Source organism: Carcharodon carcharias, chromosome 21, assembly GCF_017639515.1.
Source record: "Carcharodon carcharias isolate sCarCar2 chromosome 21, sCarCar2.pri, whole genome shotgun sequence".
NCBI classification, from domain to species: Eukaryota; Metazoa; Chordata; class Chondrichthyes; order Lamniformes; family Lamnidae; genus Carcharodon; species Carcharodon carcharias.
Window position 1 is genome coordinate 81338695 of NC_054487.1, and position 25025 is coordinate 81363719.

Genomic DNA, 25025 nt, shown 5'->3' on the forward strand with positions numbered 1-25025 from the left:
TGTTTATCTAGTTTCCCTTAAGTCTTTATATGCTATTCACTTCAACCATGCCCTGTGGTAGCAAGTTCCACACTCTGACTACTCTGGGCAAAGAACCTTCTCCTAAATTCCCCATAGGATCTGTTAGTAACTATCCTTTATTTATGGCCCCCAGTTCTGGTCTCCTCCAGAAGTGAAAAAATGTTCCCTGCATTGACCTTAACCACCCCTGTCATAATTTTAAATACCTCCTATTAGGTCATCTCTCAGCCTTCTCTTTTCTAGAGAAAAGTGTTCCAGTCAGTTCAACCTTTCTTGCTGAGTGCGGCCTCTCAGTTCTCGTATCATCTTTATGAATCTTTTTTGCACCTTTTGCAGTGCCTCTATATCATTTTTATAATATTGAGACCAGAACTGCATGCAGTACTCACCAAGTGTGATCTGACCAAGGTTTATTATGATATTAACATCTTTATTCTCCAATTCTATCCCTCTAGAAGGACTTTTCTTGGCACTACTTTTAATAATTTGTGTAACTACCCTTGGATCCCTTTGCTCCTCTATCCTATTTTGACTCTTATTTTCCAAGCATAGGGCCTCCCTTACTCTTCCTACCAAAATGTGATGCTTCACACTTGAAATTCCTTAATCCACAGTTCTGACAGAACGGAAATTGCATGACTTCCGTAAATCAAGCTCATAACAATAGTTCCTTTTGAAAGTGAACCTGCCTTAGTGTATGACAAAGGAAAACTATGATCAAAATAGGAAGAATACCTAGTGAAGGAACTGAATCTAACATTGTAAACTGATTAATTTCCTTAGGAATGTTTCTCAGTGAGTGAGACAAATTCCACATTTTAACTACTCAGTGTATTCTAACTAAGTTAACCCATCCCTGTAGAATCATCAGATACGCAAGGAGTTACTGAACAAAGAAGGAGCGTACCAGAATGCAGAATTCGAACTGGCCAAGCTCAACAGACAAATAATGCAGGTAGTCCATGTTACCTGTACAAAATTAGCAAATCCAGGAAGGTGGGAAATGGTTTGAGTGGGTGTTTTATTGGGTTGTGCTACTTAGTGTACATTTGCATTGTAAGAAAACTATTAGAACAGACTCAGGGGACCCCTCTCTCATTTAAAAACACAGAGGTGGAATTTAATGCCCTCCCCTGTGGTGAGTTTGTTGATGGTGGGGTAGGGAGTCTGGGTATTTAATGAGGTAGGAATGTGGCAAGTAGGAACCCGGCTGACTTCTCACCACTGCCCTGATTAAGTTCATAGCGAGAAGGCCCATGGATGGCCATCTTGCCCTCACTGCCTGGTCAAGGGACCCAGCTTCGGGTCCCTCCCTCCATCCCACCATCACTCACCTGTGCTTGAGTCCATGGGTGATCCTAGGTTTTGGGTGGGTGTAGTACTGGCAGCAACCACCACCTCCCCAATAGTGCTACTGAACATTGAAGAGCTCCAGTCCCTTGGTGGGTGGATCTTCTGTCCCTAAAGCCTTTGATCTCATTGTCCAGTAAAGTACCTGATCGGCACTTGATTCGGTGGCCTGGTCACAAAGAGGTGGCGCTGGCTATCCAGCCAGTGCGCAAGGCCCCTGTTGCCTCCATTAAATCCAGGCCAGGGCACTGATACAAATGAGGTAAGGGTGTGGCATGTATTGAGATTATTGGTGGGGGGGAAAATTAAGCAAGAAGAAAAGACATTATTGTGCTTCTGCATATGAACACACCAATTAGGAGCAGCAGTAGGCCATTCAGCCCCTCAAGTCTGCTCTGCCATTTAATAAGATCATGGCTGATCTAATTGTGGTCTCAACTCCACATTCCTGCCAACCCCCAATACCCTTTCCCCCATTGTTAGTTAAGAATTTATCTACCTCTGTCTTAAAAATATTCAATGACCCTGCCTCCACTGCTTTCTGGGGAAGAGACTTCCAAAGACACTCAACCCTCTGAGAGAAAAAAAAATCTCATATCTGCCTTAAATGGGTGACCCCTTATATTTAAACTGTGTCCCATAGTTCTAGTCTCTCCCACGAGGGGAAACATCTTTTCAGCATCCGCCCTGTCAAGCCCCCTCAAGTTCTTATATGTTTCAATAATTCTGCCAATGCTTAACAAGCCAATGGATAAAATGGGCATGCAAATGATCTTTGAGCTGAGTTTTTTTAAGGAATTCATTTTTATGAATTAATGGTTTCTGCTGAATTTATGCCACCTCCCTGGAATAACTGTCGTGGATGGCGGCAGCGAATTCATTGGGACCCTCTGCTGGCTCCCCATTCCTTGCTTCCTATTTCTGGGGATTTTCCATCAGAAATGACTTGTGATGTATCCATCCAGATTCGATTACAATGCAGATGACAGAAATGAATCATCCATCCTGGCAGGGCAACACTGTAAATTAGGAATTATTGTGTTTTTTTTTATTCTTTCATGGATAGTTGGCTCTCTGACAAGCCAGCGTTTTTTGTTGTTATGGCACAGTGGATGGTAAATGCTGAGCTGCTCAAATCCCAGGGGGAAACTTGAAACAGCTGCCACAACTGTTTTGCAATTTGTATTTTTATTTTGAGACGCGTGCTTTGAATTCAGTCGTAATAAGACCACCGAGTCTTAAAAGATTTTTACAAAACTAAATTAAACATTTATTAATAAATGAAATTATTTTAAGCACACACAAGTCTATAAATTACTACTATGATAATTCCTAAATCCCCTAGTTAATTTAGCTCCCGGTTACACCTCCATTAAGGCAACAGCAAAACAACATAGATTTCAACAGACCAAGGTAAAGCACACAATACCCTGGACAGTGATATTCAAAGTGAATTCTCTTAGCTTCGGTTCCTGGAGACAGCAGCTTGGTAGATAGAAACTAGAGGCTTTTCACACTTGTTAGATCTTAGAATGTCTTCTTTCTTACGCATAACCTCATCTCCTTTGTACATGTTTCTCCCATTTTAATGTAAATCCCATTGTTCCAATGTGTCTTTACAACTTTACTTTTTCCATAAAATAAATCTTTCATAGTACTCATATTATCAGTAATCTTTGTTAAAAATAAACACACTGTTTGGCATAGCCTCTGTTGGTTAGGTATAACATCTTACCATCTCTTTGAAATTCACAACTCTAGTTTATCTAAAAATGCAAATGTTCTTAACACCTCCCATTCTAAAACTTCAGCCATGTTTGCTTATTTAGCATTTCAAACCTAGCTTCCCTTCTGATACATCAAAGCAGCCAGACCAGCTGTCTGTAATTACGTTGAAACTCATACATGCACATGCCTACAAACAGAGAAACTAATCCAAACCTCACTATTAATCTACCTTTACGATAAATTACAATAATATTATGAAAATTATTATATTTTCATGTCAGTTGCCCATTCCTCAAACTGAGTGCCTTGCTAGGCCATTTCCGAGGGCAGTTAAGAGTCAACCACATTGCTGTGGGTCTGGAGTCACTTGTAGGTAAGGCTGGCAGATTTCCTTCCCTAAAGGATATTAGTGAACCAGATGGGATTTTACAACAATCGATGATAGCTGTCATGGTCACCATTACTGAGACTAGACTTATAATCCACATTCCCATGGCAAGGCAGTGGCATAGTGGCATTGTCACTGGATGAGTAATCCAGCAAGCCAGGTTAATGGTCTGGGAACCCACCATGGTAGATGGTGGAATTTGAATTCAATAAAAATCTGGAATTAAAACTCTAATGATGACCATGAAACCATTGTCAATTGTAAAAACCCATCTAGTTCACTAATGTCCTTTAAGGAAGGAAATCTGCAATCCTTACTTGGTCTGGCCTATATGTGACTCCCGACCCCGCAGCTATGTGAGGAATGAAATTGGCTTAACTGACCGGCATCCGCCTAAGAACTGGAAACAGCAACAGCAAAAGCCTCGTCAACCCTTCAGAGTCCTCCTTGCTAACATCTGGCGCCTTGGGCCAAAATTGTGAGAGCTTTCTCACAGACTAATCAAGCAACAACCTGACATCATAATACTCACAGAATCAAACCTTACAGATCATGCCCCAGGCACCACCACCACTATCCCTGGGTATGTGCTGTCCTACCGACAGGAGAGGCCCAGCAGAGTTGGCGGCACAGTGATATACAGTCAGGAGGGAGTTGCCCTGGTAGTCCTCAACATTGTCTCCAGACCCCATGAAGTCTCACGGAATCAGATCAAACATGGGCAAGGAAACCTCCCGCTGATTACCACATACTACACTGCACACACACACACACACACACACACCCCCCCCCCCCCCCCCCCACTCAGCTGATGAATCAGTATTCCCCATGTTGAACACCATTTGGAGGAAGCAGTGATGGTAGCAAGGGCGCAGAATGTACTCTTGGTGGGGGACTTCAATGTCCATCAACAAGAGTGGGCTGGTAGCATTAGCACAGACCGAGCTGGCCGAGTTCAAAAGGATATAGCTGCTAGACTGGGTCTGTGCCAGATGATGAGGGAACCAACAAGACTGAAAAACATTCTTGACCTCACCAACCTGCCTGCCACAGATGCATCAGTCCATGATAGTATCGGTAGAAGTGACCTCTGCACAGTGGAGACCAAGTCCTTTCTTCACATTGATGTTGTGTGGCACTATCACCCATGGTAAATGAGATCGATTTCAAACAGATTCAGCAACTCAAGACTGGACAACCATGAGGTGCTGTGGGCATCAGCAGCAGCAGAACTGAATTCAACCACAATCTGTAACCTCATAGCCTGGCATATCCCCCACTCTACCATTACTAGCAAGCTAGGGGATCAACCCTAGTTGAACAAAGAGTGCAGGAAGGCATCCCAAATACGACACCAGGCATACCTAAAAGTGAGGTGTCAACCTGGTAAAGCAACAACACAGGACTACTTGCGTGCCCAACAGAATAAGCAGCAAGTGATATACAGAACTAAACGATTCCACAAGCAATGGATCAGACCCAAGCTCTGCGGTCCTGCCACGTCCACTCGTGAATGGTGGTGGATAATTAAACAACTCACTGGAGGAGGAGGCTCCCCATCCTCAATGATGGGGGAGCCCAGCACATCAGTGCAAAAGATAAGGCTGAAGCATTTGCAACAATCTTCGGCCAGAAGTACCGAGTAGATGCTCCACCTTGGCTTGCTCTGAAGGTCCCCAGCATCACAAATGCCAGCCTTCAGCCAATTCAATTCACTCCACGTGAAATAGCTGAAGGCATTGGATACTCAACTGGCTATGGGCCCTGAGGATATCCTGGCAATAGTACTGAATACTTGTGCTACAGAACTAGCTGTGCCCCTAGCCAAGCTGTTCCAGTACACCTTCAGCTGCCACTTCCCAGCAAAATGGAAAATTGCCCAGGTATGTCCTGTACACAAAGGACAAATCCAACCCAGCCAACCACCACCGCACCTGTCTACTCTCGATCATCAGTCAAGTGATGGAAGTGGTCATCAACAGTGCTATCAACCACTGGTTGAAATCATACCTAGGACAAAGGAAGATGGCTGTGGTTATTGGAGGTCAACATCCTGGGGGTTACCGTTGACCAGAAACTGAACTGGACTAGCCATATAAATACTGTGGCTACAAGGGCAGCTCAGAGGCTAGGAATCCTGTGACAAGTAACTCACATGTTGACTCCCCAAAGCCAGTGGATACTGCAAAGGCTCTGGGCCCTGTCCTTGCCTGGTCTGGCCCACATGTGACTCCAGACCCACAGCCATTGTCGATTGCCGTAAAAACCCCATCTGGTTCAATGCATCCTGAACAAGGGGATGGGCAATAAATGCTGGCCACGAATGAATTTTTTAAAATTTGATAAAGTATCACATAACAAGCTTGCCAACAAAGTTATAAAGGGGCAGTGGCAGCATGGATACAAAGTTGACTGAGTGACCGGAAACAGGGAGCAATTTGAATGGTTGTTTTTTTGGACCAGGGACCTGTACCAGGACCGTATCTTTTCTTGACCTCTATTAACAAATTTGGCTTGGGTGTAAAGGGTGCAATTTCCAAATTTGCAGATGACACGAAATTTGGAAGTATTGTGAGGAGGATAGTGATAACCGTCAAGGACGTATACTGGTGGACATGTGGTAAATCAAATTTCATGTAGAAACTTGTGAACTGATACCTTTTGGTAGGAAGAACGAGAAGATCCCTTATAAAATAAGGAAACAATTCTAAAGGAGATGCAGGAACAGAGGTACCTCCGGGTGTATATGCACAGATCGTTGAAGGTGCCAGGTTAGTTTGAGAATGTGGTTAATGAGGCATATTGAATCCTGAGCTTGTAGAGACATTCAGTACAAAAGCCAGGAAGTTATGGCGATCCTTTATAAAACATTGGCCTCAACTTGAGCATTGTGTCCAATTCTGGCCACCACACACTCAGAAGGATGTGAAAGTATTAGAGAAAGTACAGGAATGATTTATGAGAATGTTGCAGAGATTAGAGTCTTCAGTTACAAGATAATCGGAGAAGCCGGGGTTGTTCTCCTTAGAGAAGAAAAGATTGAGAGAAGATTTGATAGAATTGCTCAAAATCACAGAGAAGATAGGGAGAAACTGTTCTTATTGGGGGAAGAGTCGAGAAGCAGAGCACACCATTTTAAGGTGAATGGCAAAAGAATCAAAGGCAACGTGAGAAAAAATATTTTTATGCAGCAACTGGTTAGGATCTGGAATGCACTGACTGAGTGTGTGGTGGCAGCAGCTGCAATGATCACTTTCAAAATAATTTTGAGTAGAAAAATTTTGCAAGGCTACGGGGTAAAAGTGGGGGTTTAGGACTGGCTGAGTTGCTCTAGCAGAGGGATGACACAGACATGATGAGCCGAATGGTCTCTTTCTGTGCTGTAAGCATTCTAATATTCTGTGGTTCTAGAGAAAAATGATAAATATGTGTGTAATTCTCAGACAGTGAATTATATTTGTATGATTTTCTAGAATGAATATACTTTGCAAGAACTGGAGGTAAATGAGAAAGAACTGGAACAAACGAGGACCGAAATTGCTCAGCTGAAGTCTAAACGTGAGCCTTTTGTTTTTAAAAAAATATTAAAATTGTTTTTATAACCCTGTAAATGAAGACAGGTTAGATAAAAGAGTTTCATCTTTGCCTTTACTTAATGAAACCTTGATTAGTATGTTTATGGTGCCGAAATCTTGCGCCAGACATGTCTTTAGGGAATAAGCAATGACAATTTGCTCAAATCTTCCATTCATAAGAACTAAACTAATCACAAATTACTATCTATTTAAGTGTAAGGGCCGGATTTTTGTGAAGTTGGAAAGACTGCACAGACATTTAAAAGTTTGGGCAGAAAAAATTAATAATACTCAAAATAAAAGTTGGAAGTTTACTCATATGCATCTTCCTTAAGGCTCAGACGATGCCAGGAGCCTGTGTTTATCTAGGAGGTTGGGCTGGGTTGAGCTGTTTCCCCCCAAATCCTCTGGCTATTTCTGACATATCCTATTTTTGCCGGCAGAGGGCTGGGGTCAGAGTGGGGTGTGATTCACACAGGAGGGAAACCCAAACTCAACAATGCCATTTGAACTTAGTGCTGAGTTCACACAGACCCCAGTTTGGCTATTGCAAGGGCCTTATCCCGCAGTATGGGAATCATGAATTGGTGGAGTCGACGTAAATGCTCTTGAAGGGCAGATAAGGTCTGTTTAACAATCATGATCTGAAGTTTTTTAAATCCCCCACTCTTTAATAAAAACTGGCTGCAGCTGTCAGTGATCAGTTTTTTAAAAAAAAATCTCTCCTGGACTGCTTTGATTGACAAATTAGCTGGTGTAACACCTGTTTGGGTACTTTCAATAGAGTTATTTGTTGATATTTCCCTAAGGACTATTCATGATGAATTCTTGGCTGAGTTTCAAATGCTACAATTATCTCAGCAGGGGGTTCTCAATTCACAGTTTGTTTGACAGCTTAAAGAGGCTTGTATGTTTTTACAAGAGATTAACCACTTGAGATTTAAAAGCTTTGATGCTTCCATGAATGGGAATTTCTTTCACTATCAAGTCTGTATAGTGATAGCAGTATTAGATTTTTAGGGTCTTTTTCATCTTCACGTGGCTCCTGAGGTTTGCCCATGATGGTTACTGGGTGAGTTGGCATTGATTTGGCATGGAGGGGAACAACTGGGATTAAGTCCCAGAGAACTGAGGCGGGCCTTCTAACCAGCCCAACTCAACACCCACCCTCCCCTGTGACCTCCAGGGATCTACTTCCAGGATCAGTGGGCCCAATCTCATCCTGCACCTGCCCCCACCCAATCCCCAAGTGAAAAATCTTGTGACTTTTTACCGAGGCAGCCCCTGCAAGTTGGGAAATTTCCCACCACAGTAGCCAAAATCTGGCTCTCTGTGTCTGACTAATGAATCTCTGAAGTCCTAGAAATGAGTGTTGCCAATATTGTCAAGTGAATGGAGTTATATCAAACTTCTCTCTTAATAACCTTTGGTGGCCATGCCTATCATTGTCTATGCCCCAAATTTAGAATTTCCTCCCTACTTCTCTCTGCCTCCCTATCTTGCTTTCCTCCTTTAAGACATTTCTTAAAACGTAACTCTTTGACCAAACTTTTGGTCATCTGACCAGGCTGGATTTTATGTGGGGAAATGGTAGAAAAGTTGGTCGTGCAGTGATAATCTGCTGGGGCAGCCTTAACGAGGTGAGAGTGGGCCTTCCCATGTGCAAAGGACTGACTTTTCACCATATTAGGATGTAGAAGACAGAATTAGACCCTTAACTGGCCCTTAATTGGCCAGTTAAGTCCCTCAATAGGCCTAAGGATAGGCAGGCTGTCTGATGCCATACCCGCCCACCATATTATAGGGGACAGCTCGAGGGTGGGCAGGAAGGTAGTGGGCTCGCCACCTATCCTAATTTATGTACCCCTTCGCCTCAAACGCAGCCAGCTGAGGGGCAGTAAATATCTCCCCAATATCTCCTTTGTGGCTCAATGTCATTCTTTGTTTTATAATGCTCATGCGAAGCGCCTTGGGACAGTTCATGATGTTAAAGGTACTATATAAATATAAGTATGTGTAGTTGTTGTGATATACATGAATTACACACTTTGTGAAAATGCATGTAATAGTAAGATTATTTTTACTAAACTAAATTTGACTGACAACAGTTGTTCCTCTATTAATGTGAATAATAATGGTTGGTTATAGTAAAAGAACTGAGGGAAGAGAATAAGCAATTTGAGAATGGTATGAAAGATATTTTACAAGCCATAAAGAATACACAAGTGGAAACTGAAGCAATTCATGGGGACAAAATCTTGAAGATAGAAAGTCTGGAGAAACTAGTTACTGTAAGTAGCATCATCCTTCTTAAGTTCTAATTTCATTGGTTAATGTACTGATATAAGATTGATCAGGTACATTGTGCACTTGAAGGGCCATTTCCTCCATGACAACAGTTCGGTGCCATAAGCCTGAGAGCCAAGAGGTGGTTAGGTATTTACATCCTATATTGTTTTGTGAAGTGTACAAGAATTTTCGATTATAAAATGTAAGCGCGAATGGATGCAGAAAGAAACAATGCATATTGCTAATAATAATGCAAGATGCTGGCAAATTTATTGTGCTCTTATTATATCTCTTAGTGGACATGGTGACTTAGTTGTAATGTCACTGGACTAGTAATCCAGAGGCCCAGGCTCCTTTATTCAAAAAGAAACGGAGACAGAAAGCAGGAAACGACAGGCCAATTAGCTTAACATCTGACATATGGAAAACTTTAGAAGCTATTATTAAAGACGTTATAGCAGGGCACTTGGAAAAATTCAGGATAATCAGGCAGAGTCAATATGATATTGTGAAAGCAAAATAATGTTTAATCAATTTATTGGAGTTCTTTGAAGAAGTAACATATGCTGTGGATAAAGGGGAACCGGTGGATGTACTGTAATTAGATTTCCAGAAGGCATTTGATGAAGTGTCACATTAAAGGTTAGTGGGAAAAATAGAAGCTCATGGTGTAGGGGATAAAATATTGGCATGGATAGAAGATTGGCTAGCCAACAGGAAACAAAGGGTAAGCATAAATGATTCCTTAACAAAAACAGAATTACCTGGGAAAACTCAGCAGGTCTGGCAGCATCGGCGGAGAAGAAAAGAGTTGACGTTTCGAGTCCTCATGACCCTTAGACAGAACTTGAGTTCGAGTCCAAGAAAGAGTTGAAATATAAGCTGGTTTAAGGTTTCTGGGGGTTGCGAAGAGAGAGAGAGAGAAGTGGAGAGGGTTGGTGTGGTTGTAGGGACAAACAAGCAGTGATAGAAGCAGATCATCAAAAAATGTCACCAACAATAGAACAAAAGAACACATAGGTGTTAAAGTTGGTGATATTATATAAACGAATGTGCTAATTAAGAATGGATGGTAGGGCACTCAAGGTATAGCTCTAGTGGGGGTGGGGAGAGCATAAAAGATTTAAAAATATTTAAAAATAATGGAAATAGGTGGGAAAAGAAAAATCTATATAATTTATTGGAAAAAAAACAAAAGGAAGGGGGAAGCAGAAAGGGGGTGGGGATGGGGGAGGGAGCTCAAGACCTAAAGTTGTTGAATTCAACATTCAGTCCGGAAGGCTGTAAAGTGCCTAGTCGGAAGATGAGGTGTTGTTTCTCCAGTTTGCGTTGGGCTTCACTGGAACAATGCAGCAAGCCAAGGACAGACATGTGGGCAAGAGAGCAGGGTGGAGTGTTAAAATAGCAAGCAACAGGGAGGTTTGGGTCATTCTTGCGGACAGACCGCAGGTGTTCTGCAAAGCGGTCGCCCAGTTTACATTTGGTCTCTCCAATGTAGAGGAGACCGCATTGAGAGCAACGAATGCAGTAGACTAAGTTGGGGGAAATGCAAGTGAAATGCTGCTTCACTTGAAAGGAGTGTTTGGGCCCTTGGACGGTGAGGAGAGAGGAAGTGAAGGGGCAGGTGTTGCATCTTTTGCGTGGGCATGGGGTGGTGCCATAGAAGGGGGTTGAGGAGTAGGGGGTGATGGAGGAGTGGACCAGGGTGTCCTGGAGGGAGCGATCCCTACGGAATGCCGATGGGGGGGTGAAGGGAAGATGTGTTTGGTGGTGGCATCATGCTGGAGTTGGCGGAAATGGCGGAGGATGATCCTTTGAATGCGGAGGCTGGTGGGGTGATAAGTGAGGACAAGGGGGACCCTATCATGTTTCTGGGAGGGAGGAGAAGGCGTGAGGGCGGATGCGCGGGAGATGGGCCAGACACGGTTGAGGGCCCTGTCAACGACCGTGGGTGGAAAACCTCGGTTAAGGAAGAAGGAGGACATGTCAGAGGAACTGTTTTTGAAGGTAGCATCATCGGAACAGATGCGATGGAGGCAAAGGAACTGAGAGAATGGGATGGAGTCCTTACAGGAAGCGGGGTGTGAGGAGCTGTAGTCGAGGTAGCTGTGGGAGTCGGTGGGTTTGTAATGGATATTGGTGGACAGTCTATCACCAGAAATTGAGACAGAGAGGTCAAGGAAGGGAAGGGGGAAATGTCAGAGATGGACCACGTGAAAATGATGGAGGGGTGGAGATTGGAAGCAAAATTAATAAATTTTTCCAAGTCCCGACGAGAGCATGAAGCAGCACCGAAGTAATCATCGATGTACCGGAGAAAGAGTTGTGGAAGGGGGCTGGAGTAGGACTGGAACAAGGAATGTTCCACATACCTCATAAAGAGACAGGCATAGCTGGGGCCCATGCGGGTGCCCATAGCCACACCTTTTATTTGGAGGAAGTGAGAGGAGTTGAAGGAGAAATTGTTCAGCGTGAGAACAAGTTCAGCCAGACGGAGGAGAGTAGTGGTGGATGGGGATTGTTCGGGCCTCTGTTCGAGGAAGAAGCTAAGGGCCCTCAGACTATCCTGGTGGGGGATGGAGGTGTAGAGGGATTGGACGTCCATGGTGAAGAGGAAGCGGTTGGGGCCAGGGAACTGGAAATTGTTGATGTGACGTAAGGTGTCAGAGGAATCACGGATGTAGGTGGGAAGGGACTGGACAAGGGGAGAGAGAAGGGAGTCAAGATAACGAGAAATGAGTTCTGTGGGGCAGGAGCAAGCTGAGATGATCCGTCTACCGGGGCAGTTCTGTTTGTGGATTTTGGGTAGGAGATAGAAGCGGGCCATCCGAGGTTGGGCGACTGTCAGGTTGGAAACTGTGGGAGGAAGGTCCCCAGAGGAGATGAGGTCAGTGACAGTCCTGGAAACAATGGCTAGATGTTCAGTGGTGGGGTCATGGTCCAGGGAGAAGTAGGAGGAAGTGTCTGCGAGTTGATGCTCAGCCTCCGCGAGGTAGAGGTCAGTGCGCCAGACAACAACAGCACCACCCTTGTCAGCGGGTTTGATGACAATGTCAGGGTTGGACCTGAGAGAATGGAGTGCAGTAAGTTCAGAGAGAGACAGGTTAGAATGGGTGAGAGGAGCAGAGAAATTGAGACGACTATTGTCGCGCCGACAGTTCTCAATGAAAAGATCAAGAGAAGGTAAGAATCCAGAGGGAGGGGTCCAGGTGGAGGGAGAATATTGGAGGTGGGTGAAAGGATCCGTTGAATGGGGAGAGGACTCCTGCCCAAAGAAGTGAGCCCAGAGACGAAGACGGCGGAAGAAGAGTTCAGCATCATGCCGAGCCCGAAATTCATTGAGGTGAGGGCGTAAGGGTATGAAACTAAGTCCTTTGCTGAGCACTGAACGTTCAGCATCGGAGAGGGGAAGGTCAGGGGGTATAGTGAATACACGGCTGGGGCTGGGATTGGAAGATGGGGTGGGGACGGAGGGACAGGCAGGGGTGGAGGGTCCTAGATGGGTGTTGGTGTCGCTGAGTCCTTTTCTGGTTGGCAAGATGTAATCCCACAGGGATCGGTGCTGGGGCCTCAACTTCTTATAACTTATATAAATAACTTAGAAAAGGCATTGAAGGTATGGTTGCTAAATTTCTGATGACACAAAGATAGTTAGGATAGTAAAATGTGAAGAGGACACAAGGAGGCAACAGAGGGATATTGATAGGTTAAGTGAGTGGCAGAAGTAAGTAAGTAAAAGACCTGGCAAATGGAGTATAATGTGGGAAATTGTCCATTTTAGCTGGAAAAATAAAAAGAAGCATATTATGTAAATGGTGACAGATTGCAGAGCTCTGAGAAGCTGGGGGTTCTAGTGTATGAATCGCAAAACGAAAGTACCCAAGTAATTAGGAAAGTTAATAGAATGTTATCATTTATTTCAAGGGGAATTGAATACTAAAGTAGGGAGAATTACCTGGAAAAACTCAGCAGGTCTGGCAGCATCGGCGGAGAAGAAAAGAGTTGACGTTTGAGTTCCAGCATCCGCAGTTTTTTTGTTTTTATTACTAAAGTAGGGAGGTTATGCTTCAGTTACACAGGGCTTTGGTGAGACCACATCTGGAGTACTGTGTATAGTATTGGTCTCCTTATTTAAGGAAAGATGTAAATGCATTGAAAGCAGTTCAGAGATTTACTAAACTAATACCTGGATTGGGCAGGCTGTCTTATGAGGACAGGTTGGACAGGCTAGGCTTGTATCCGCTGGAGTTTAAAAGAGTAAGAAGCAACTTAATTGAAACGTATAAGATCCCGAGGGGTTTTGATAGGGTCAATGTGGAGAGAGTGTGGGAGAATCTATTACTTGGGGCCACTGTTTGAAAATGAGAAGAATTTTTTTTCTCTGAGGGTTGTGAATCCTTGGAGCTCTGTTCCTCAAAAAGTGGTGAAAGCAGAATCTTTGAATATGTTTAAGGCAGAGGTAGAAAGCTTCTTGATAAGTAAGGGGGTGAAAGGTTATCGGGGTAGGCGGGAATGTGGTGGTGAGGTTACAATCAGATCAGCCATGATCTCATTGAATGGTAAAGCAGGCTCGAGGGGCCAAGTGGCCTACTTCTGCTCCTGACCTATATGTTCGTCTTTATTTTCATATACTTTGGGGACACAGTTCAAATCCCATCACGGCAGCTGGTGGAATTTAAATTCCATTGCTAAATCTGGAGCGTAAAGCTAGCATCAGTGATCATGACATCGGTCATCAATTGTCGTAAAAACCCACCTGGTTCTCTGATGTTCTTGAGGGAAGGAAATCTGCCATCCTTACTTGGTCTGGCCTACAAATGACTGCAGACTCACAGCAATGTGGTTGATGTGTAATTGCCCACAGAAATGGCTTAGCAAGCCACTCAGTTCAAGTGAAATTAGGGATGGGTAACAAATGTTAGCTTTGCCAGCAACACCCACATCCCATGAAAGAATTTAAGAAGTCAAATTCCATACTCCAGCTGCTTCTGGCTGGCTTGAAACACGATCCTGATTCTTGCTGACTGCCTGACTATCCCTTGTTTACTGCATGACACTGAATACTCATACTTGTCAATTATTGTCTCTCTCGATCTCTCACTTTCCACTTATTTTCTCCTCTCTCTCCTAATTTTCTCTCTCCATTTGTGACGCTCTGAATTCTGCAATCTAAAAATGTATTGAAGCCTTCTGAGGCTATTTGCCAACCTGAGACTCTTGTTTTACCTGCTAATTTGAATCAGTTGGATGCAGATTGGCCTCATTCTTAAGTCTGCAATTTTTCTCAATCATTTGCTCCATCAACACTTGCCTTCGGAAATTGGCTTCTTAAAGTGGCCTTTGGGAATTAGCTTAAGTGTGTTGATAGAATGGCCTCGTTCTGTGCTGCATCATTCAGTCCACCATGCCTGTGATGGCTGTTTGAAAGAGTTCTCCAATTATTTCCATTGTCCTGGCCTTTTCCCATAACCTTGCACATTTTTCTATTGCAAATATTTATCCAATCCCTCTTTGAAAGTTACTATTGAATCTGTTTCCACCAACCTTTGAGGCAGTGCATTCCAGATCATAATAACTCGCAGTGTTTAAAAAAAAGATCCTTAGCGTCACCTTTGGTTCTTTTGTCAATTTCTTAAAGCTGTGTACAATGATAACTGATCTTTTTGCTACTGGAAACAGTTTCTTCTTATTTACTCTATTAAAACCCTTCTTCATGAACACTTCTATCAAATCTCCTCTTAACTTTCTCTGCTGTAAGGAGAACAAACTTTTCTAGTTTCTCTTTCTGTTAAATCTCCTCTGCACCCATTCCAAGGCCTTGATATCTCAGAATTAGCCAATATACTTCAGCTGGAGCCTAAAAAGTTTAGGATAACTTCTTGTTTTTGATATCTGTTGCCTGTTTATAAAGCCAAGAATCCAAAATGCCTTTTTAACAAACTTCTCAATTTATCTTGTCACCTTCAAAGATTTGTATACATACACCCCCAATCTTTCTATTCCTGTACCCCATTAAAGTTGATACTGCCTCCCCTCGTCCTTCCTACCAAAATGAATCACTCCACACTTCACTGCGTTAAATTTCACCTACCATGTGGCTGTCATTTCTCTGTCTTCTGGAAGTATATTACTCTGCTCCTCACTGTTAACTACGTTTACTTCCTGAAGCAGCTAGAGCGATTTCACCAAGTTTGCGTATGATCTTTGTTACAAGCTAAGTGGCATGATGGACGAATGACTGCTGAGAGCTGTACTATGGCTCTTGTCAGGGTAGATGTCGGTAAATGGTGTTAAGATGCTGATCTTCCATGACTTACTGAAATAGTGGAACAGTTTTGAGGGGCTAAATGGCCGCCTTCTGATCCTATGTTCCTAGTGTCATAGTTATCAATGTACAATTCCGGCAGGACATGCATGCTGACTGGATGATGAACAAACAGGTTTCAAAGGATATATTCTAGGGGGTCAGAAAAAGCCCTTCAGAAATAACGTAAAAGAAAGATTTGGAGACTGGGAGATTCATCTAGAAAACCTGGGCAAATGTAACCATCAGTTGTACATTTTTTATTTTTTGTTAAGCTTGGCCCCATGCAGTTAACAGCAGAAGAAAAGTGAATGAGTAACAGTTAGCAGGTGGGTAACAATGGAAACCTGATACCACTGGCCATTGATACATTGTGCATGGGTCTATAGAACCATTCCTGTCTGAAACTCTTTCTATTATATATATGACAAAGTAACTTTGCCTTATTAACCTGGCTAAAAGTGTAATATCTGCTGACATGCTAATTAAGCTGCACCAATTGTTGTTTCAGGCAATCGAGATAAAGAATTCCACAAATAAATTTGACAGCAATGTCCACTTGAAAGCTCAGGTGGACCAACTGACGGGGAGAAATGAGGAACTTCGACAGGAGCTTAAAGTGGCTCGAAAAGAGGCTGGCATTGCTGGCAATCAGCTGGCAAAAGCTACTGAAAGGGTTGGTACACTAAAAATCTGTGGTGGCGTGGTGTTTAACTACTGTATCTTGCAATTCATAACAGGTTCAAGGAATTATGTATAACATAATCCATGAGATCAAGGGTGGGAGGATAATAAAAGTAAACTCACAAATGACACTGTGGCTAAACTCCCAACCACAAAAACCATGGATTTGGTAAGCTAGGTTGCATGGGGTTAAAGTTACAAGCGGCACTGTTCTCGTACTCTCATGTGAAATTGCTGTATGCGCAAGTTAGCAGTTCAGTTCAGTTCTACGTAATGTTAGTAAGTTGTTAGGAAAGAGATCATCAAATAATAACTTTATATGTCAGGTGAAGAAGAATCATTTAAGTATAATTGTATTTCTGCAAGTCTGTGACCTCCACCCTTAGAGAAGGCCCTTAACCCCATCTGGCCTATATGTGGCTCCAGGCCCACAGGAATATGTTTGACTTTTAATTGCCCTCCAAAATAGCCTAGCAAGCCACTCAGTTGTAGTCAAGAAGGTGTCTCTCCACCAAATGCTCAAGGGCATTTGGGGGTGGGTAATAAATGTTGGTTTTATCCAAATCCCAAGAATAAGTCTTGAATAAAATAGAAGAACAAGGGCAGCAGATGCATGGGAACACCATCATCTCCAAGTTTCCCACCAGTCACACACACGCCATCCTGACTTGAACATGTCCTGCCTGCTCCTTCGTCATCACTGGGTTAAAATCCTGTAATTCCCTACCCAACAGCAGTGTGGGAGTGGCTTCACCACACAGACTGCAGCTTTTCAAGATGGCGGCTCACCACCACTTTCTCAAGGACATCTGAGAAAGGACAATAAATACTGACATTGTTAGTGATGCCCAAACCCCAAGAATCAATTTTCAAAAGAAAACCTACTGAGATCTTCATTTAACTGCCTTTCTATTTCCTTTAGATTACAAACCTTGAAAGTGAATTAACTCTCTTACGTCAGTCTGGAGGATGCAGTGTTTTGTTCCAACCTCTCGCCCTGCCAGAAGGAATTGTGCCCTCTAGTATTGATGTCATCAATACTCTTAATGAATATTTGGTGCAGCTGTTACAGGTATTCAAACTTTTTCCATTGGAATTAATAGTTAAGACTATGTTCTAACACTTATTCTGTTATTACCATTTACAATGTTAAAGCCATGAATGTGCATTTGTGATTAAATTTATCATCAATTTGTGAAATGAAGAAAGGTAGAAAATTATGAGAGTCCAAAGTTTGATGGAATGTCAGTTTCTTAGAAGCAAAACATACCAATTTTTTGATATAGTCTTTACCATTTTATTAATAGGTTAATAAATAGGCCAGTGGTTGCTTGAGAATGATAAAGATGTAATTCAATCAAAGGGAGTTTGACAGTGATGCCTCCCTCCCAGTGAACAAATAAAAAAGTTTAAAGATATAGTAAAACTTAACAGTCCTCATTTCAGAATTGTTTACAAAAACATTTTTATAATCTAACGTTATCCTCTTTTCTCTTGAAACGACATTGTTGCTGTGGTGTGGTTCACTGGGAGTCAACAGCATTCCAACATCTTGCCAAGTCACCACTCTTTATTTTAAGGCCTAATTCATGGGCTTTGGTCAACTGGTTGATCTTTGCGTAAAGACCCTCATGTGGTTACCTAGCTTCCCATTAAATGCATCTCTGCTATTCACCTCAACTACTCCTTGTGGTAGACAATTCCACATAGTAGCCACTCTCTAGGCAAAAGAAGTTCTTCCTGAATTCCCTACTGGATTTATTGGTGACTATCTTATATTTATGGCTCTTGGTTTTGCTCTCTCCCATAGGTGGAAACGTTGTCCCTATGTCTGCATTTTCAAGCTCTTTCATAATCTTAAAGCCCTAAGATCTTGAAGGTTTCACATTTCACAGCCATGCATCATTTCGAATAAGAGTAAAGGTGTTCTAACCAGGCTGCCCGCAAAAAGAAACTAACACTTCCCCATACTGCGTTTTCTCCACTTTCTCCCATGTCGTGTCCTCCTCTCATCAAATCCCTTCTAACCATGTCTCTCCACTCTTAGAGAAGGTGAAGTTCAAATTTTCCAGAGCACATACCCTGTTTTATCTTTGAGATCCAGGTGATGAAAGATAGAGCTGAAGCCTAATTTTTGCATATATATATAAGCTTTTATTTACAGAGACACATATTACAAATATGCAGCTCTAAGCTCAACCAGCTCAGATTCAGTCTGCTGCTAGAGCACAAGTAAATCCCCAGTTAATGCCCACAATCTGAATACAATTAAACACTCAATTAATATACAATCAACATTCCTCACCCTGGATAGAATCTCCCAGGATAGCTGGAGAAGACAAACTGGAATGAGTTCTATAAGATGTCATACTCTAAGTTGGAAAGGTACTGGCAAGTGGACCCATTCAATCATTGGTATCTTAACAGGCAGAGGATCTGTCCTTAGCCTTTGTCAGTAACTCTCTATGTGACCCGTGATCAGAAGGCATATGAGAAACTTGGCTTGATCCTTCCTCAGATATTTTTTTCCAGAGGCCTTTGGCACATTTCCTTGGTCCCAAATTATCAAACGACATGCAATTCCATTTCTAACCTATCTTCTTATGTTCCTTTAAAATAAATTACTTCCTGGGCAATCCTTAGTTGCTGTTCTGTACCAGTTCTGCTGCTGACAAATAGTAGAGTGTTAAAGTTAACCAGCTCAGTGTTCTTTTTTTTGTCTTACGGTTCCCCAAAACTGCTCAGTTGGGTCAAGTACCTAGTCCATGCTAAGTGCTCGCAATTAATAGAAATGTAGGCTTGAGTCCACCTGCCACAGTACTTCATCAATTGCAAACCTTTTTAAATTAGAAATATTTCCTCCAACCATTTAACCATTTTGCCTGCAAAGTTGTTCCCAACACACACTGTTTCTTTTTACTGGTGGCTTAGGAAATCTCAAATAAAGAGAAAGAAGGAAAAAAACTACAAGAGGCAGCTGAAGATCACAAACGCAAATTTGCAGTAATTCGCCATCAGCAAGGATTGCTGTATAAGGAATATCAAAGGTATCAAAACACAAATTGTTTCTCAATGTCAGATCATAATCTACTTCTGAAATTGTGCTCAGTATGATTGGTTATTTTGAATAATCCTGTACTGAATTGGTTATTTTGTTCTTTTAATTGAAAATGAGGCACTAGAGTGCACCAATTAAAATATTAATTTTGAAAATGGGAAATAAGCCTTATTATTGTCAAATAATGCTGCTATGCCACCATGACTAAACTCCTGCTCATAAGCTCTACAATGACAATGGAGCCAAATGAATTCATTCCACTGTTATTGGTTCTGAACTTGCCTGACTAGGTCCCTTTCTGAGACAAGTCACTCATGGCATTGTCAGTCCAGTGCTTCCTTAGTTTTACTTGGCATCTTAATTAAGGGTTAGCTTAAAGGAGGCGCTATTACATGCTTTGGAAAAAAAAATCTGCACCTGGACGAGTGGTTTTCCCAGCAGTTTGCTTGACAACTCACCCAGGGTCTCTCTCTATGGCTCCAAGCACCACGCCCTGAATACCTGAACTCAGTTGGCATGCTTAACCTAGTGAGACTAGCCAAGGAGTAATGGCCAAACACTTGCCAAATTCTAGACCTTTGAATTACGGAGGATGAGAAAGATAATTTGTGCCTGGTCAGTCACTGCCTGAATAACCACTCAGGAACCGAAGCAGGAGCGATAATCTTTTTATCGGTTCAAGGCATCACGATACTATGACTAACTCAAAAATAATGACTGATATTCTTACGTACAGTGAAAGGGAATCCTGGCAGAAAGGTATTCAAAAAATTGAAGAAGAAAAGAAAAAGCTTGAGGATTTAAAGGAACAAGATCAAGTAAAAATTGAGGAATACAATGTAAGTGTTTTGCAAATTACTACAAGTTAGTGCACAGGTACTAAAAATAATCAAAAAGCATGATGGAATGTTGGCTATTCACTCGAGGAAGTAATGCATCAGTTTTACAAATCCTTGGTTAGACTATGTCTGGAGTTCTATTTTAGGCTCCGAACTGCAGGAGAGATAAATTAGCCTTGGTACAGTTAAGATTCACCAGAATGTTACCGGTCCTAATGGGGTACATTATGAGGACAGGTTGCCTAAACTTGGCTTGTGTTCTCTTGAATATAGAAGGTTGAGGGGTGATCTAATTGAGGTGTTTAAAATGATTGAAGAATTTGATAGGTAGATGCAGAGAAACTTTTTTTTTCTGTTGGGGGAAACCAAAACACAAGGGGGCACATCCTTAAAATTAGAGTGAGGGAGTGGAGGAGTGATATCAGGATATAAATCACCACACCACCAGGAAAATTAAAAATTGTTGCACAAATCAGTCTCAAGTATATGGGTGTGGAAATTGGTTTTCGGGCTCCACACAGGTATCTATGGCCATAAAAAAAGCAAGCAGGAAGCCCAATATCAGGAACACCTCAGACCTTAGCATTCTGACACAGAGTACATGTCTTGTGCATCTTGTAATTGGGCACACCTGAATTCCTAGCAAATCTTTCTTTAAAAGTTTTGTTTCTTCCCTTAGGAAATTATAAACCATATTGTGTGACTTTGTAACTATTCTCCACTTCTAAATTAGCAACTACTGGAAACACTTCAGCTGGATCCCGATGAAATCAAGAAAAAGCTTGCAGGGATTACTAGCAAATTAACTGTGCTGCGGGTTAATGAAAGTTCCTTAACGAGGCGCTACACAACTCTGCTAGAAATGGAACAGCACCTAAGGAAAGAAAATAACAAACTCAAGAATGAAATTATAGCCATGGAGACAGCTGTTGGTGAAAGAATTGGATACCTGCAGAGATTCAAGGCAAGTACTAATTAAAGGCAGAAGGAAAATAAGAAGGAAACTGGTTCCTTGGACTTTTCTCCAATGTAAATAATTGGGTTGATGTTGCTGATGACCAGAGCACAAACCTAGTTTTACAAATTCAGGTCTGCCATAGATATCTTCTCAGGTGCTGTGGCATCATTCGCTTTCAATAATTGGTTTGAGTGTCTTACTCACACTGCCCTATATCTATTTATATACCATTGTCACATGGGGTATAACAATGTTATCCTCTGAACCAGATATTCGTGTTGTTCACACATGAGTTTTTTGAATTTTTCCAAGTTGGACCCAACAAACTCTTGATGAGACAGAAAAGATAAATCCTTAATTTGCTTTATTTCACAGTACAAGCCTGCAGTGATTATCAAACTGACTTAATTTATTCAGTGCAACTTCTTCTTGCATAATAATACAAAATAAAGAATACAATGTTTCCCCATATCACTGAGTCATCTTACTTGACTTAAATGAGATGACTTCCAACTACCCTCCTAGTTTTGGTGAAAGGCTTACAGCTTTCCCTTTAAAAAAACAGGCTGACTGTCTGTATCTCTACAGTTTATCTGCCTTTATTCACAAGAGGGATCAAGACAATTTTCCACATTAGTTGTTTTCCAGTTGCAGAGGGAAACTAATGAATTGCTTATTTCTTACATTCTCTGTAAAGAAATATCTCAAAGCTAACTCCTTAACATATTAACTACACACGGCCTCAGAGCCTCTTTGTTAACTTACAGAAAAAAATTAAAGATAACCATCATTCTGTGGAAAAATGTTTGTAAGACATATCACTACAGAACTCTGTTCCATTTGGCCAGTTTGAATAGTGCACTAAATGTAGTTGCAGCATTCAGCTTTGAAAGCCTCTACGGTTCATTATATGCAAATTAGTGGCAACGTTCATTTAGGTGTTATACATGGCTTTGTTGTCCACTTTGAGGTTTGCTTTGACAAAATGCTTCAATGAATTTGAACTTACGGAGGGAAAAGAAACTTTACTGAAGTATCATGTTACAGCACTGAAATAATAACATTAAGAAGGTATCTTCTCCTTGGCTTATTAATTACTAACTTTACCTTGGGCTTTTGTGTTTTTAATGTAAGCACAGAGTACTTTGTTTTGTATCATAACGTTTGTGGTGTTTATCTGTTTGTTGTTTAATCTATTTCTAGGACATGGCTAGTTTTAAAATTGCTGCATTGCAGAAAGCGTTGGACGAAAGTGTACCTACATCAGATCTGGAACGAGCTAACAAGCAGTATAATGAACTCACAGCTAAGTATAGGGATCTGCTGCAGAAGGACAACCTGTTAGTCCAGAAAACCACGAACCTAGAACATTTAGAGGTAGGTAAATAAGTACAAATTTTAACAAAAACAGAAAATGCTGAATAAACTCAACAGGTCTAACAGCATCTGTGGAGAGAGAAAAAAACAGAGTTAATGCTACCTAGCTCTGAAGAAGAAACATTAACTTTGTTTTTTTTCCCTTCACAGATAATGTTAAACCTGCTGAGTTTTTCCAGAATTTTCTGTTTTTGTTTCAGATTTCCAGCATCCTCAGCATTTTGCTTTCAACTACAATTTTTAATTTGTTTTATTATAACTTGAGGTAAGTTTTCACTTTTGTTTCTCGAGCATAATAGGGAAAGGTGTGTGAGTAATATAGAAAGGGTTTGGGTGATGCAGTAGTCATTTATTGAAAACATATCTTTTAAGAAAATGGATCATTCCATCAATCTTTATGTGGAAAGGAGTCTTGGTTGGTTTTCAAATTATTGGAACTTTTTTTTCAAAGTGAAAACTTTTATGTTTGGGAAACTGACCTTTTTAGCAAATATTGATTTTGTAGAATGAAAAAAATTATTGTTTTTTATTGCTGGGGTTTTAAGAAAATCTGGGCAGGAAGCATAGCCCACTCATTACAGGCTCCACCTGATTTTCCTTCTATTAATTTAAATGGCTCTGTTACCAACGTGCAATAACCACCCCCCAACCACCTGATTTTCCTCTTTGCATTCTGCACAAAACTGGAGTACTATACCCACTTTAGAAAGGATCTGTGGGTCCTTGAGGGGGTGCAGAGGAGATTCACTGAAGTGGTTCCAGTAATGAGAGATTTTAGCTGCAAGATCAGGCTGGGAAGCTGGAGGCAATGAATGATATCCAAAGGAAACTCAGTGGGCATTTGGGGGGAAATAAACTTGCTGAACGACAGGGTTAGACCAGTGGAATGGGACTGACTGGATTGCTGTATGGAGAGCTAGGCATAGACTCAGTGGACTGAGTGGTCTCCTTCTGTGGCATAATGATTCTGTAATTCTAAAAAAGCACTTACACATTAAATAAAATTTCCAGACCATATCCCTGTTCAGAATAGGCTATGAGGAAAAAGGAAAGCTGTTTACCTTTTGTTTCTGGACATAGTGTGCTGCTGCTACTTGAGGAGATTAATAAACAGAGATGCTAGTAATAATGAGGGCTGGAAATAAAATAAAAGACATTTAATATGCCAATGGCATGTTTTTCTTTAAGGGTGAAAATACAGTATTACATGAGCAGATTAATGCTTTAAACAAGGAGCTGGAAATTACAAAGGAAAAGCTGCACACATTGGAGCAAGCCTGGGAACAAATGGATAAACTAGGCAAGTGGCATGTGACTGTTACAGACCCAAATTATTGTCAACACATAAATATTTGTGCTGTAAGTGTATTACGTGTCTCCTGTTTAATTTGATGTCTTTTGCTTAATAGTTTATGGGCTGAAGTGGGCCCTGCCGCCATTTTGAGTGGGCGGGCCAATTAAAGCCCACCCAGCAAGCTGGCCAACAGGAAGTGCTATGCGTTTCCTGTGCGGAGGTGGAGGGATTCCCCAACTGCCAAAGTGCGCTCTTTCACGCATGCGCACACATCTCCCTGAGACTAAGTGCTGTCTCAGGGAGATCACTGACAGTGCTTCAAAGTTTAAAAATAGAAAAATAAAAAAATTGTTAACATGTCCCCCTCATGTGACAATGTCACACGAGATGGGACATGTTAATAAATATGACTAAAACTTTATTAAAGTTTTTTAAAACAGACATGAAACCTCATCCCGCCAGTGGAAGAGGTTTCATGTTTTTTCAGAAGCCCACTTGTGCTCCTGGCCTGTCCGCCAATTGGACGGGCAGGGCCTTTAATTGTCTTAATTATTCTGTCAATGGATTCAATTGGCCATTGACAGGTCAGCGAGTGGACAGCTGATTTCGCTGTCAGCCCACCTTCCTGAATATTTAAATAGGGCTGGATGCATCGGGGGTTCCTCCCAACGTCATCCCGTGTCATTTTCACGTCGGCGAGCGGGCCCCGCCCCCAACTTGCCGACAAAAAAATTCTGGCCAATGTTTCTACAAGACATTGAGCCTGCTATTTTTTTGTAAAGTTTGATCTTGAGATGTTGGCAAATAAGAAAGACCACATTTATCACCCATCCCTAGATGCCCGAGATCCTTGAATCACTGCAGCCCTTGTGGGGATGGTTTTCCCACAACGGTGCTATACAGTTCATTAGTTCCCTACAGAGTGTATAATGAATGGGTGAATGGGCATGGATGTGCCATAAATCAGCATGGAGGGTATGAGGGGCCATGGGTAGTGGGTGGAAGCATGAATTGGCATGAGTTGGCATGGATGGGGCACGGCGAGTGTGTGGGGTGTGAGGGATGAGGGCTGTTTTTTGTTTTATTGATTTTATTGAAACTGGGATGAAATACTAGAACATTGAGGCACACTTTTTAAACAGCCCACCTTGGATCTCAGC

At 41.9% G+C, this 25025-nt stretch overlaps 1 protein-coding gene across 4 annotated transcripts in view; it reads left to right on the top strand.

Annotated features, from left to right (window-relative positions):
• The window catches only part of cep290 (centrosomal protein 290), a 134978-nt gene that overhangs the window by 53172 nt on the left and 56781 nt on the right, over positions 1 to 25025 (top strand). For 3 of the 4 annotated variants that reach the window (XR_005946488.1, XM_041216221.1, XM_041216223.1), the window contains exons 18-27: positions 884 to 976; positions 6961 to 7045; positions 9211 to 9353; positions 16167 to 16331; positions 17262 to 17411; positions 19271 to 19386; positions 20134 to 20236; positions 20970 to 21200; positions 22398 to 22571; positions 23760 to 23871. Coding sequence is in view for 3 of the 4 variants with exons in the window: in XM_041216221.1 (XP_041072155.1) it covers positions 884 to 976; positions 6961 to 7045; positions 9211 to 9353; positions 16167 to 16331; positions 17262 to 17411; positions 19271 to 19386; positions 20134 to 20236; positions 20970 to 21200; positions 22398 to 22571; positions 23760 to 23871 (1372 nt within the window). In the remaining variant the exon portion in view is untranslated. The remainder of the gene's footprint in view (positions 1 to 883; positions 977 to 6960; positions 7046 to 9210; positions 9354 to 16166; positions 16332 to 17261; positions 17412 to 19270; positions 19387 to 20133; positions 20237 to 20969; positions 21201 to 22397; positions 22572 to 23759; positions 23872 to 25025) is intronic. The other variant, XM_041216222.1, reaches the window with a different exon arrangement.